The 16,124-nt window shown below is 31.7% G+C and overlaps 2 protein-coding genes across 2 annotated transcripts in view; both read right to left on the bottom strand.

Moving 5' to 3' along the window:
- LOC119831135 (elongation of very long chain fatty acids protein 6) overlaps positions 1-10,812 on the bottom strand; it is a 39,541-nt gene extending 28,729 nt beyond the window's left edge. The window contains exon 1 of the mRNA XM_038354395.1: positions 10,264-10,812. Coding sequence (XP_038210323.1) covers positions 10,264-10,460 — 197 coding nt within the window. The 5' untranslated portion in view covers positions 10,461-10,812. The remainder of the gene's footprint in view (positions 1-10,263) is intronic.
- A 2,920-nt stretch (positions 10,813-13,732) lies between these two features.
- LOC119831341 (vitamin K-dependent gamma-carboxylase) overlaps positions 13,733-16,124 on the bottom strand; it is a 5,918-nt gene continuing 3,526 nt past the window's right edge. The window contains exons 6-9 of the mRNA XM_038354644.1: positions 15,807-15,970; positions 15,046-15,497; positions 14,178-14,667; positions 13,733-14,094 (exon numbers count right to left, since the gene is read on the bottom strand). Coding sequence (XP_038210572.1) covers positions 13,733-14,094; positions 14,178-14,667; positions 15,046-15,497; positions 15,807-15,970 — 1,468 coding nt within the window. The remainder of the gene's footprint in view (positions 14,095-14,177; positions 14,668-15,045; positions 15,498-15,806; positions 15,971-16,124) is intronic.

Raw genomic sequence — 16,124 nt, 5'->3', positions numbered from 1 at the left:
GACGATATTCCCATTGGTACCACGCGAGTGACGCCGCGTGTTCCAACTAGTACTAAAAAGCCAAAAAAAAAGCAGAAAGCCCGTATCTTAACCTTTGTCAAGCGCAAGTAAATAGTCCTTCCTATATTTGACTTACAGCGCTGGAGTTATACAGAACTAATTATTTATACAATTGACCTATTTCGGGAATTAAGGAGTAAGAACCGTTTGTTAATAGTTAATACAATTAAGGAAGAATTACACTTCAATCGGAAGGCGTCCTTTTACGGAGAGGTACTTAAAGATATTGGAGAATTCATGAGATGTTACTTGTATCTACTCCACTGCGTGCGAATAAGACATATATAAATTCAAAGAAATGTTTGGTGTCTTCTAATGAAAAATATGTATATTTCATAAGTTCTCAAGCTTATTTTCTCATAATTCCTAAATAGCATATATTATTTTACGTCAGATAACTAGTGCAACAAATAATGGATAGGAGATTGGAACACAAATCATCTAGCAATATAGCATCCAGTATGTGATTTTCATACAACAATCTTGTATGTGCATGGAAAATTTCCACGTGCATGGAAAATACCTCAATTGGATCGTCGATAAATGCTAGTAGGTTTCTAAATAGCGTGTATTCATCTCATACAATTCTACTCTTGAATTATTTCATAGCAATTTGTATAATTTTCAATAAGAATAAATGATAATTGCGAATAAATAACATTATCTATCCGCATAATTGTATATGGCTCTAACTGCAATAAGATCGGTTTGACCAGTCTCCAGACAAACGAATATAATAGAAATGGATGGGGATCATGCGATGGACAGATTGGTATTTTATCTAGTGCCCGACCGTGTACGGCCCTTCCGACCCACCCCATTCATGCGACAGCCCAAGCCGAGTTTCGTGATCCTCGTCAAGGGGACGCCCTTGAGTGTGTCGCTACCAGGGAACCTTCACTTATCCCACGCGCCCCTGCTAAGGTTTAGCCCTTCAAGATAAAACATCGAGATTCACCACAAAAAAAGTATAATATAAAACCTAATGACACAACTAATAATTTCCTCAAAGTATAATAAAGCCATCACACTCGTTGTTATTGTACAACATCACAGAAGAACCGGTTACAATACATCGAATTATCCATATTACCAGTATAGACCACACTTATATATATCTTCGAGATGATTAAGGCTCATTTAATACAAATATTTCTTAATTTTTAACCTTTTAGTTTATCGATACGTACTGTGAAGTACAATATCAATATCGTATATAATTCCGTATAGAGTTACATAAGCCGTGCCGGTGGTACGTACGGCCGTTCAACCTCTTGTGCTTTCCAATAACCTTGCCTTTAGTTAATGTATATTATATATGTTTAAGTGTCAGTAGATTGATTATCCCCTAGGTTAAGTGGTCGTAAGCATGAGGGAAGGTCCTGAGTTCATTCCTTGCTATGTGAACTTGTTATATCTGGCACAAGGACTGAAGTCTCTGAGTACAACCAATGTATGTAAAACCGCAGATTAAATTTTTCTGCTGTTATATTAAAATACAAGAGTCACGATTAGCAATTGTCTGAGAAATTACGTGCATTCAATATTTAAGGTCGAACTCGAATTACGCCTAGGCAACAGAAATTACTGATAAAAAATGTAATCAATCTAACCTATTTTAATACTTTTGTCTTTATCAATTGATACGGTGCGATAATACAAAGATAATCGTAGTCAAAATTAAATAATCGTAGTCTTTAGGTCGAGGACGCGACGCGACGCGACGGTCAATTACCCCTCGTGTTTATTTCCTATAAATGACATTAACTTTCTGTGTATACTTATGCAATTTGCTAATGATTAAACCCAATCAATGGTTTCTAACACGTGCGTATATTTTTTTAATTGTATTTTTTTTATATCGCCAAGGTTTAACAAAAAGAGAAAAAAACTAAAGATGGGTATTTATAGTGGAATATAATCTAAACGATTATAAAAAATTCAAACTAAAATGAACGAATTAAATAAAACGGCAAAAACTTCCGCAAGTTTTTGTCAAACAACTTAGATAAACCGAAGTAATGTTGAGGGGCAATCGTATTTATTATGTATCAAGAATCATAAGGATTTATTAATAGCGTGTACTACCGCCAGAGGAAAATCAGCAAAGCTATGCTTGAATAGAAAAACAATCCTTTGAAATCAAATACTTGACTGTGAATGCAATAAAATACCTTATTCAATAATTACATATTATTATTATCTCTTCTCTTGGAACAAAAACCACTACCTACCAAGTAATTATACAAGATGCATAACTTAGTTTCACGTTATGTTAAAGGTGATTTAAACTAATTTTTTATACCTTTATTGAGATGGTGGAAGTAAGAAGAATATGTGAATAAAATATACTTTTGATCTGCGGCATTTTGTATTGAACCATTACTATGAATAATGATTCAAGGAACTGTACCTTTCTAAGCATTACTCATAGGTTAAGAATAACAGAGCATGATTTTGGGCAAAGGATTAATTGTCTGACCGCTGTACCTAGCTAACTAGTGTGATTAGTATAATAAGTACCCACTACATCGTATAATATATACTACGAGTCAACCGGCGGTCGAAACCCGACCAATTTGTTTAAATTCAGGATTTTATATTAAACGAACAAGTATATATTGAATAGGTGTGTCAAATTAATGTGTGTATGTGTTATTTTTTATTTTTATTTACTTTTGTACTTTTAAGGATTATTTTTTGCAAACAGCACGGTACTCTTATATACGAAGTAAAAGTGTGCCGAATTTTTTGCTCCTTCGCAAAAATTTTCACAAAAAAAAGGTTACAGAGTTTTTTATTTTCGTATAATTATATAGATAAAAATTGTATGAAATATCGTCTATGTTTGTAAACATCAGAAAAACGATTCTGGTGCTGTGTTATATAACAAATAGTGAACCAATTCCCTCCATGAGTAATGATTCTTACGTTAAAATAGATCTCATCATAGGCATACCTATTCATAGAGGTATATTGTAGATTGTGATATTTTACGTGCACGTGCACTCCTGTGTGCCTAGTCGGAAATACGAGCTTGATGTTACAATGTTTTGCACAGAAACGTTTTTCTAGAAGCTTCTATTCACATAGAAAGTTCTCTATACACGTATGATATCTGCGATTTACTTTTATTGCTAGTTATCTATTTAGATTTATTCTCTTCCATTGTATCGCGTATTATTTAATATTATTACTTTTATAAATTTGTGTTAACATACGGTCGAAATGCAATGAAAAAACTTCGATTCCTGGCTAAAAATAATAAAAAAAAAATAGCAGTACTGTCAAATTTAAATAATTCAAATAAAACTATTTTGATTAAAACACCATCATTATTCAAAAATAAAAAATCCGCTCTGAGATCTCCGAAATTCACACCATTTATTTTATTTTATTATCCATAACAAGAATACAATAAGCACAAAAAACTATAAATGTTCATTTTAGCGCACAACTTTATCTCATTTTTATATTTGAACAAAAATGTAACCATTTGACACACGATACGGCATGATAAACAAAAAAACACGTACTTGTATACAGTCAAATTTATATAAATTATATTATTAAAACCGATAAGTATATTGCAGTTTCCTCATAGTATCAATTCGAAGTCGGCTTCGCGTGTCGTATGACACGAGGCAATGATAGTAAAAATTTAACTGGATTAAATTCAAATACTGATAGCATTATTGACATGCCCGTGTGTGGGTAGTCTTAATCTTCTTAATTGCACTAGTATGACTGCTATTATGGCAACACAAACGCATTATTAATGTCGGAGCCGAGCACGCTTCTGCACGAATTGGGCCAGCTCTCTGCGGGGAAGCTATCACACCCCCACAGAAGATCGGCGTGAACTTGTAGCATGCAGAGAATGCTGCTGTGTTTCGTATCCTTATCCTCACCCTTCCCAGTTCATTCTTTTATTTCCGTTGGCAATCCTTTTCTTTTTCCCATCCCCAGCGGGGACAAGACGATGGATGGATTTAAGATAATATTAAACAAAACACACTCGAATAAAGAAAAACAAATAGATTAATTAGTGTTGTTAATTACAATTTTAATGAATATATATAAAAATGCTAATTGAGCCATTGTTAAATATTTATATTTTTTATATGTAAAATACAACTTAATAACAAAACGACGTCTGAATATTATGGTTTTTGTCATATAATTATACCTACTTGTTGTGATTGTACCTACGGGAAAAAGGGTATGTATTTATACAAAAGTTTTTTTTTTATTAGCTTCATACCGCTGGTACATTCGTAAGTTAATGTAGTATCATTCCTACTTATAACAATAATCTATCTTTCAAATTTCATCCAAAACAGAAAACTAATGACTACGTTATTGAAAGACACAATGTACCACGGGTGAAGCCTCCCAGATTTGAGATAATACGCAAATTAGTTAAGCCAAATACTATTTGCAAATATGACGTCGGTAAATAACATATCTTGATAAATAGAGCCCAATAAACACTGGAATTTATTTAAATGTAAAAGCTTATTTTTGTTATCTCTCATAATGTTGTATTTGTGGAGATACCTAGCAACAGAGTTTCTTAATAGGTATATTATTTTTAATATTCCCATATTTTTAATTATGGCGAATGATTAAATTTATATTTAAAGATCTAAAGATGCAAAAAATAAACATTATGTATATTATGATTATGCTCAAATAATAAACTTATATATCAAAATACTTATACTCATTTAATTTTTGTTGAGAATTAAGGTGAACGTGAATAATAAACGATATTTTATAAATATTAATTATTTATGCATATCATCAACTTACAAATCCTGACGCATGTGTGCATTGATATCTAAACTAGTATTATAATTAATATATATTATGGATAATTTTATGTGAAGCTGAATGTTATTTTCATGAACGAAACACGAGCATTTATTACATATTATAAATCTTTTATAGTTTATCACGATTCATGATAATTTTATGGAGATTAAATTTGTCCTCTAAAGTACCTGTATCATTTGGTTGTTTTATAATTAACGCCTAACGAAATGGGCAAGGGTCGGCTAACAAAATATAACTTGAGTGATTAACTTTAAAATCCAATAACATACGAAACGAGTTTACCGTAAGTCTCTTCCTACTTACGCATTTCAATGTCGAATAAAAAGAAAAAGTATTTAATTTAGTTTTAATTTTTTTTAAGTACGAAAATACCCACACGTAGGTACTACCTTAATTATATCAATGACATTTAATAGCGTTCCTCCTTTCTCAATAACATTACAGCACATCCATACATCCATTCCAATTCTACCACGATACGCCGGAACCGCTAAACACCATTGCATATATTTGTTACCAACGAAACATTTATAAAGAGAACTTTAGAAGAGGACTCTGTTGCAAAAGGGAACTGTTTTTAGTACATATACAAAACGATAACGCGAGAAAAGTTTTTGTTTTGGTGGTGTATCTCTACGTTAATCTGATAGGCATATTAAGGCGAACACGTGTGTGAACGGAAGGTTCACCCCGGTAGCGACGTGCGCGAGGGCGTCCGGCCTTAACGGGGATCACGAACCTCGGCTTGCGTTGTCGCTTGAATGGAGGAGGCCGGAGGGGCCGCACTCGGTCGGGCAACTCAAAAACGCTCTTTTAACCACCAGACTCTACGTAGTGTAAATTCCTGGTCCCCTGGTGGGGTATTTGCAATATACATCTATTTTAATGATCGATTATCATTTTTATATTTAGGTTATCAGCCTTCTGAGTCCTGCTAGACAGTGACGTTTTCGTATACGTTGTTAGTCTCTAAACGGAATCAAAGGAACCCTGGGTCTAAGCTCTAACGCCTGAAACGACTAAACCAAGGGTAATTTAGACCCTGTATAGACCATTAAAATTTGTCATAACAAAGGCAGTTGTAAAAAAAAAATTGCTGAGGACTTCTCAGATAGTTATCTCACTTAACTACTTAAACTAGACTAATCAAAGGAAAATATTGTAACAAGAAAAAAAATTCTATCGTTTTTATCCTATATCGAGTTAATAATAACTCAAAGAAAACAATGGCAGATCCAATTAATCAATTGAATTGGCTAGTTTGTACTAATAATATACTGCTAAAGTATATTTATATAACTTGACTTTGTTTACTGACTACTGGACTACTGGACCGCCCGTTAGTATCATTAAATAGTACCGGTCTTATTCATAGTATATCATATCTTTAACAAAAGTATGTTTAAAACTTTCGATAGGTTGTGTTCATAAATAAGACCGTTAGATTATTAATAATTTATAGACTAGCTTTTTACTATATAAATTTTGTAAAAAAGGAGGTTTATGCAAGTGGATGTTGCCATCTATAAAAATGCAATTTAAGGATCTTATTTACTTTTCATGCCGGAAATCGATACGGTGTCTGAGGGGGGAGGGGTGAAAGTCAATCTAAGTATTCATTGACAAATGCGAACGAAGTCGCGGGCACAGCTAGTTTTTGTCAAAAATTACCGGTCTTATTCTTGTGCAGTTTTTAGTTATGAGTCATAAAGAGCATAAATTAACCTGCGTTATAAAAATTTAATAAAATATCACTAAAAACATTTGCAGAAATGCTGTTAAATAAACCATTAATAAATTTCTCTCAAAAACGTAAAAAAATAGCCACCCAACTTGACCTATATACCAGTTTAATTAATTCAAACTTTTCCACGCAAATCTGTTATCAAACAGCATAAAAGACGCTAAGACCGTGGCTATACACACAGGCGGCTTGCTTTGCGCATAGAGTGTAGAATCTAGAGGCTGGCTTGCTTAAAACCTAGTGGCTACTTGAATGAAACAAGCTCGATGCACAGGGGGCAATACGGTTGGTCAAAAACATTTAAAGTTCTCATTCTATCCTTCTTAATTCTTATTATTAAATAATCGGCAAACCATTAGTAGAAGACAAAGGTCTGCAAACGGCCTTACACTTCTGCAAATGTCCATGGGCGGTGGGTAGCGCTTATCATCAGGCGACCCACCTTATCCTTTGCCGACGATGGCGTAAAAAACTTGCTCGCTATACGACTCGCTAGGGTTTAGGCGCCAAGCGTGCGGCCGTGGCCTTAAAAACGGCATATTTCGTACAAAACAAAAATAAACAAAAGATAGCATATACAAGGAATGAAAAACGAGAAACCATCCAGTTATCAAACGTTAGTTGGCAAGTTACGGGCAGTTATGTAATGCTGCAGATCGGATGCGGTGACCATGGACTCTACTCTGAAAACTTTCATTGAATAACATTATTTCAATGGGCTTTTCAATATGCTGCGATACTTCGTTGAAGATAGCTTTAAAGAAATAGGGACAAAATGTAAACTTCGTCAGTGGTTAAATGATAATTATTACAAATCGATTAAATACACTCAAAGAGCTTAAGAAACTACGTCTTCGTTTTTGGCTATATCTTATTATGATATCAATAAGTACGAGTATGAAACATACAGACATTTTGCAGCTATCACAGCCTTCTTGCATTATTAAACTTTATTTTTAACGTGGTTTATTAAATCTAATTCAATTTTATTCATTAGTCGTAGTTTGATAATCTGAACAGTTAAGTTAGCACATTATTTAATAAATCTATAATTCTTTCGTCTTTTCTAACAAAATCACACATATTAAGTATGTTAGAAATCCTTGGATAAATATCATTTACTTGATAACTGTAGATTCATATAGATCTTATATATTAATGAAGTCCTATACTTGTAACTTACATTATTATTTATTACAAATACAGCCTAAGATTCCACCACTTGATTTCGTATCTAACTGTTTTTTCGATAAAATTAAATTGAAAATATCTTTAAAGTGCTTAAATGAATGTTAAGGGAGCATACCTTAGATTACGCGAATCTGTAATTTCATTTTCCTAAGAATTATTTTTTACCGTTTTTTTGTCATAAACATGAATCTTGTACTAATGCCTAGATAAATATTTTATTACATACTGACTGTGCGCTGCAGTTTCATCTAATATGTGATTCATTAAGGTATATAAACTATTTAACATAACGAAAGAAAGACTTTAGTTCGGACTATTTAACATTGAAAGAAGCAGTTCTAGAAGAGAACATTCAAACAAACTCTTTGATCAAGGCCATGAGATCATCTCATATATATGAGATATTATACACGATTTATATGAATTACATCTAAACATGTTTTATATACAATAAATTTATTAAATGATCATTAAAACAAGCCGCATAAATAAAATACAAATTCACTCAACATTTGCTATTTAGTGCTTATCAAAGCTCCATAGAAGGAAAACTGTGTATGATTTGTCTGAATTTATAATATTTTAAACTAAAAATATACCTACCAACCTGTCTATATAAATAAAGAATGTTGCGTAAATTACACCACACTAACAAAAAAAACCGCACATCCTGGCGGATCGCAGAGCTAGGGCAATACCAAATTGCTAGTTAAATACAAAACCCAAACTTTACACTCTTTTTATTATGTATATTGCTGTTTAAATGAAAATGAATGCTTTCTTAATACCATACAGGGTAAAAAAATTATATTTTTGTTTTGCTTATATTTAATTTGTTTACTGCTATTCTTAAAAAGAAAGAAGGTTCTCAATTCTATGTATTTTTTAAAACCAATATCTCTCTCTATAGGTTTTAAACCGCTAAGCGTGCTTTGTGTTTATTGGAAAATTGTTGTCATTTGGTCCAATTCTCCGGAAGATTTCACTCCAGATTTGGAACGAAATCTTCCGGTCTGGGGACACTGAATGTATATATATGTTTTTGTAAAAATAAATAATCATATGAAAATAAAGAATGTTTAAATTTTTATTTTTATTAGAGTAGTAACAATAAGTACATAGTAACTGAAATGATGCCTGTGCATGTGTTAAAGATCTATAACATCAGAACAAACATCAGCAATTATTTTAAAGTGCACATACATAATTGCAAGGATCCAATGTATTGGAATATGTTTTAATTATTCACACTATAATACGTAATTATCAAGATGTATAGTCACTAAGTTTATAAAATATCTGGTTGCTTGTCTTTTTTACATCCCCATGGAGTAATTTTAGTGAGGAAGCTAAAGAGTGTCAAAGGTTACTTTTTGTCATGATAAAAAATCTCATAGGAATTTTCTTTGATTATGCAGGTGAAGCTGTGGGAAGAAACCTGGTTATTTATAAAATACAATAGTTTTTTTCCAACTGTTTAAGCATACCTAAATTATATTTAAAATGATTAATTAATTTTTATGTATTGCAATAAACTGAAACATATCACTTCCTAGAAATTTCTTATCTTATCAGTTTTAAATGTTGTTTAATACACTTTCGATAGTTATCTGTATCTATATAGCACATTTATGTAAAACCTATAATTCTTAAAAGTTTAAATATTGTTATATCTATAAGATAATTAAATTGTATTGTAGAAACTAGAACATATAAAACTTAATTTAAAAATTATTAACCATGTGTTCCTCAAAATTTGTTACTAAGCAGTAAATTGTTTAGATTTAATATTGTCTGGTTAAATATTTATGTCAATTATAAATAATTGATAAAGGTTCAAATATAATATACAAAACGTCAATTAAGTAAATAATATATTATAATTATTTATGACAATTTCTATATATTTGTGTTCAAATATACAAGTGTTTAATTCATGAAATACTTGATAACTGTGTGAGATCACTGATTTCAGGTTTTTTGCAATTTGTTATACAAAAGTTTATGATTAAACATTGTTGCATCTTACACAGTCAATAAATAAAAACTGTTGAACTATTAATATGAAATAAAAATATATGAATTTAACAGTTAATTACTGAACATATTTTATGTTTATTTTTCTGAAACAAAGTTATAATCAACATATTTGTTTTAGTTAAAAAATATAAACCCGAAGGAAATAAAATTGTGTCATAAATTTATTATTAAAAATAGCTACAAACATGTAGCCTATGTCTCGGCGATACAGTTCAGAATGCACTAGATATTAGTCATATCAAGTCTTCCGATTTGACGTGCCTTTACATAATCGTGACATCACGTAGTTAATCTCTACTGAATGAATGTGACTTATGTGAATTCCTATACACAAACATGTTAAAATGCAGTTATAGCATGCTATATTTTTGATCGTCTTAGATACGTACCTCGGACGATTCTGCATGTAGTATTGGCCTCCGAAAATAAACGCCATATAAATTCCCACATAATAGAATGCGACCGTCCAATTTTCGATCATCCATTTCCTATAATCGTTATGTATAAAATGATTTTCAAATTCAAAAATATATGAATAGTTCGGCGAAAGGTCTAGGTTATAAGTCATGGAAGACTTATACTCCATGTTTTAGCGGTCTCTCCTCGTGGGACACTAAATGAACGGGCACAGTCTTTGATGCTTTATAAAAGCGGCACTGATATCACCAGCGCTGGTTAACTTCTGTATTAAATTAATTGAAATCGGTATCGTTTATCACAGACGGTTAAATCATCGATAGAAACGGGTGAGGCGTACCGACTTCGCGACACTAATTTAAGTTATGAGCGCGGAATCGTTCAACGATGATTATATATTCGCGGTGACGAGGCGTCGGCTTAAATCCGAGCTTATTCACTCGTCACAACGACAAGACAACGATGAATGAACTTTAATATTGGCTCGCGGCTTCACCTTCACACCTCAGGCCACCGTCACGCCAGAAATGACAGATGTGATCGTTTGTGCCATGTATGACATATGGATATGACTTGACATTGACAAACCGTTACAAAGACTGATAATATTTCACAGATTATAAAATAAATAAATAACTCATTCATTCCTTAAATCATGGTATACTAAGATAATAAACATAAATTATATGGAACAATATTGCAAAATGCACTATAATAGGAGGAAAGCTTTCATTAGGTATATAGAAAAACATTATTGATTATAGTCGGCATAATACATATTTACAATCAAATTAGTAATCTTCAATCGAAAATAATTTCACTAATACATATATACGGGTTATATACGGGTTATAAGCAAATTTGTTTTAATAAATAATAAGAAGTGGCAACACAAGCGAAAGAATGTCGAAGTTTCGTGTTCCCGCTTCTCCAAACATTAGTAAAATAATACGGGTATTCTTCTCAGTTCTTAAGCATATGAAAAATTAACATGTGCATAAAAGTAAGCTCATAAAAGCTCTTAAGATACCTGTTTAAGATTATTCTTGATCTTGGGAAAATCTTTGAAGGTTTTTAACAGGCGGAATTTTCGGCTAAAAATATATGAAATGTATATATTTAATCAAAAAAAAACATTAAACAATTCATAATTGTAATGTGTGATAACGTTTTGCCTTAACATCACCTACGTTTTAAACTTTAAATCATTACCAGTGTTATCGTTGAATAATTGATTTTTAGATCATACTAGCAACTTATAAATATAATGAATTATGTGAGCTATATAAAAAAATGATTTCTGCATAGAATCATGATTTTTTAGTATATTAATACATTATAACAGCATATGTAGCATGAATTTGAACAGACAACATCCAAAGAGTAGTTAGCGACAAATACGCAGGGAGTTCCAGCGCGTTTGTTTAGTTTGGTTAGTTAGATTAGTCCTTTGAACCGGTTAATTGGCATTATTATCGCAAGGACAGTAATAAATTTAAATGGTTTCTTTAGTTTTATCGACGAAGAAAAAGTTGTCATTGATTTCACGGGTTAAAAAAATACACTTTATACCAATGAGTGTAATAGGGCCGTTTCAAGTTGTTAGGAAGTCAAATTGTTAGTTTGGCCCATGTACATGCATACACATAGGACCCATCGATATAAATAATATTTATACCTGATGTAGCTTTTGGCTCAGAACTCAGAATCCCCACTAATTAAAAAAAAAAAAATCCTAATTTAGAACTTTCGCCTAAACTAATAGATATTATATATACTCTGATATAACTCGAACCATTTTGAACAATACATACGTACTCTATTACATGCATTTTTCTTGTGCAACGGTAAAAATATCTAATCGTAATAAATATGGAGATATTATTGAACAAAAATAATATACATACATACATATATTATTAAAACTCAAAATTAAGGAGACTGGGCCAATATCACGTACTTTTTCTGTTAGAAACAGGAGAAACAACTACAAGAAAATATTTTTATATTAAGTGAAATTTGATTTTTCATTAAAATCTGTAAGCTGTACACATATTTTTAATAGAAATTTTTCTGTGTATAATACTGGAGTACTGGAGCAGTAATAATTAGTCTTAAGAGTTAACAAGTAAATTAAAGAACCAGAGCATTTTTTATTGTTATAATAAATTCAAGGCACTTACACTGGAATCTTTTTTTCTTTTTTTTAATGTCATAGCGGGCAACTGAGCTGGTGGTTCGCCTGATGGTAAACGATCACCACCGCCCATGAACATTCGCAGAAGCTCAGACCTCTGAAAATGCGCTGCCCGCTTTTAAGGGATATGGAATAAGGAAAGGATTGATGACTGGAAAGAAGGAATGGACTGGGAAGGGCTAGGAGAAGGAGAAATATTAAAAGATCTCCCGTGATATTAGGAGAGCGGGGAAGGGAATTATATCAAATCTCACCGAAGGGGAAAAGAGAGGTTGATAATATTGAAAAAAAAAAAAACACGCTCTACGTATTCCTTTTGTATCTCTCGGTATCTCTTTTATGTTATAAAAATGAAATTTTTCGTCACAGCATCAGATGTGAATTTCTAGACCGATTTCTTTTATCTTATATCTTTAAACGAGCAATTCTTGTATATACATACATATATATATATATATATATATATATATATATATATATATATATATATATATATATATATATATATATATATATATATACTAGCTGCACCCGGCAAACGCTGTTCTGCCTTACTCTTATCGTTTAGTGGTATGAAAAATAGATGTTAGCCAATTCTCAGACCTACCCAATATGCTTACCAAATTTCAGAGGAATCGGTCAAGCCGTTTCTAACATTGTGACACGAGAATTTTATATATATATATATATGTATATATATATATAATTGGAATCTCGGAATCGGCTACAACGATTTTCATGAAATTTAGTGTATAGGGGGTTTCGGGGGCGATGAATCGATCTAGCTACAAATCTTTTTTAGAAAATGTCATATTCGTGTTTTTTTTTCCTGACATCTATTGGAGAATAATAATACTATTATGCTTCGTAGATAGCTGGACAACTGAAATAACACAACACATAGGAACTTTTTATACCGATATTCCTACGGGATATGGACTTACGCGGTTTCAACCGCGGGTCACAGCTAGTTATTCCTTATTGTCCGTAGAAGGGCTTACAGAAAAATCTACACATGATGCTATAATAGTATTACTGTACATAAATACATTTATAGCATATTTGCAAATCAAACAACCAACTATTTTTAGAAACATTTAATTAATTACAAAATTCCAGTTTAATTTATTATTTAAGTTTTTCAGATTAACGAAATTCAACATTGACCGTTTCTGGTTTCCATTACATGTTGAAACTAGCTTACATTTTCTTTCGAACATTTTTCTCCAATAGCGTAGACATTATTATATTTCATAACACTGTGAAATTCTAAATATGTTAGAAAAAACATTCTTCGCAAAAGTAATCATATTTTTATATCGTCTGAAAAGCTCTTTATATATCGGTAAAAGTGGTTTTGATGGTGCTACATTATTTGCTTCCGTGAGGTTTGCAAAGGTATACATATAAAATGCTGGACTTGAACCAATATTTATTACTCTATGGAATCTTTCAGAGTCCAGTTTAACTTGATGTCCCTCGTTTAATCTATGTGATTGACCCGTCATTTCACTTGTGTGTTCTGGTTCATACATCACCGTTCCTTTTAGAACTGTTAAAGAAACGTTCACCAATTCACGTGGGATAAATTTGTCTTGTTCGTAACCTAAAACGAAAATAAAATTGAATAACAGTGCGTTATAATTGATGTGTGATGTTTTCGGGTAATTAAAACAGATTCTAACAGACCTGGAAAATCCGCAATAAAAACGACATCGCTATAATTATTCCACGAATGGACCACTTCTTTCATATTCTGCAAATAACTCCTCCAATTGAGTCCTTCGTCCAACAATGGCATGATGTATGACAATTGCTTCAACGGCGACCAAGACACAGCTAACATATCTTCTTTTGAAAACATTCGCTGAATAAATCGGCCGTTCATGGAACACCACACGTCAATATAAATGGAAATGTTTTCCGAAAGTGAATTCGCTGAAATTTGCTTTCCTGTGTGTGTTTTAAGGAGTCTGTCTTTCAAACAATGAGCGTATTGGTAAACCATGTCGCCATGCCGTGTCCATCGATCATTAGGCGTATATATGTATGGGTCAACGAAATATTCTGCGTTGTTTTCGTTATTCACCACTTTCACGACGACAGAATAAACATCCCACGTGTGGACCATCATGTCCCAGGAATATCCGTATAGTCCGTTTGTCCAATTATTGTAACCCTGGAATTAAACATTGTTAGTCGAGCGAAATTCGGTATTATATTCCATATTGCATTTTTCTTTTATCCGATCTCAAAAAAAAGAGGTGTGAATTATGAGTGATGAGTAAGTATGGGTGTGTATTATTGTAATTGTGAACAAATTTAATTCCATTTATCGTGTTAAATATAATTTTGTCATATATTATTTCACCATTATAAATAATTATTGATCAATTAATTTGTTTTATTAATAAAAAAGTCCATATAATACAGATAATTAAGTACTTAATTTTGTTACTTTGAAGTATGCTTAATTATTATGATAACTGTAGTAATTAGGGGCATAAATTAAATTAATGTATACTTAAATTTCATAAAAACGATACGAAAGCTATACCTTAGTAATAAAATGAGAATATGGCAAAAACGCTTGCATCACAACGTGTAATAGAATCAATAAACAAGTTCTCATTTTTCTCTGTTCGTATCTTTCGTTGCATTCTCCTGCGTTTTCTTTTGGATCTTTAATCTTTTCTATTTTTGCTTTTCGAATAATATTATCGGATGTCTCCTTTTTATTACTGACTGAACATTCTTTCTCGTTTAGCTTATTCTTTTTATCCGCCAATACTTTATCCTTATCAGAATCTTTAGACAATTTTGTTTCGTGGATTTCGCTTTCATCGGTTTTAAATTTATCATGCAGTTTAACCAACTTCGCTCTTAATACCTCAATTATTTTATTAAAAAAAACTGCAGTCGAAGAAATGGCTCGTCGTAACAATATTTTTGGCCAATCGAATGGATAATATAAAGGCATTGTCGCTAAGCAAACCCAAGGAAACATACCTAAAAATTAAAATGTATGTACACAGCTTTCAAAATTTGTCATTTATAAAGCATTTCAATGCTATAAAACTAAAAAAAAATTATATGTATGTACACAGCTTAGGTAATTGTTATTATGTTAGCGGAAGTTCCCTTTAATTATGACAAATTTTCTTAAAAATCATAACAAATATGTGCATTTCAAGCTATCAATCTATTATATAGTTTCAAAATTGAACTAATAAAATTTCATGTGAGTAATGCAATTAACTCTTAATCAAAACTCTCTTTTAAATTATTATATATTATATTAAATAAATGTTTACTCACCAATCGCAAACAACCGACTATTCATTAGATGAAACAGTGCACAAAATACCATGGCAATGTGCCTCGTTTTAGACCACATCATCCAAAAGGCGATGGTCAAGTCAAAGACAAAAATAAACCAGTGCACTATTAAGTAATTTATTTGAGGACCCGTTAAGAATAATCTGAAAAAAAAAAACTGTTAATTTTCTGGGGAGAAGCATGACATTTTCCCTTTATAATAATTACATTTAACCCCCTACGCAATATACCTAGTCTTGCCATAAATATTGTAATAAAGAAAAAAGAAAATTGTTAACTGCAAATAACATTTATTAC

This window comes from Zerene cesonia, chromosome 13 (assembly GCF_012273895.1).
Source record: "Zerene cesonia ecotype Mississippi chromosome 13, Zerene_cesonia_1.1, whole genome shotgun sequence".
NCBI classification, from domain to species: domain Eukaryota; kingdom Metazoa; phylum Arthropoda; class Insecta; order Lepidoptera; family Pieridae; genus Zerene; species Zerene cesonia.
The sequence above is the reverse complement of the archived record's forward strand: the minus strand, read 5'-3'. Positions and strand labels throughout refer to the sequence as shown.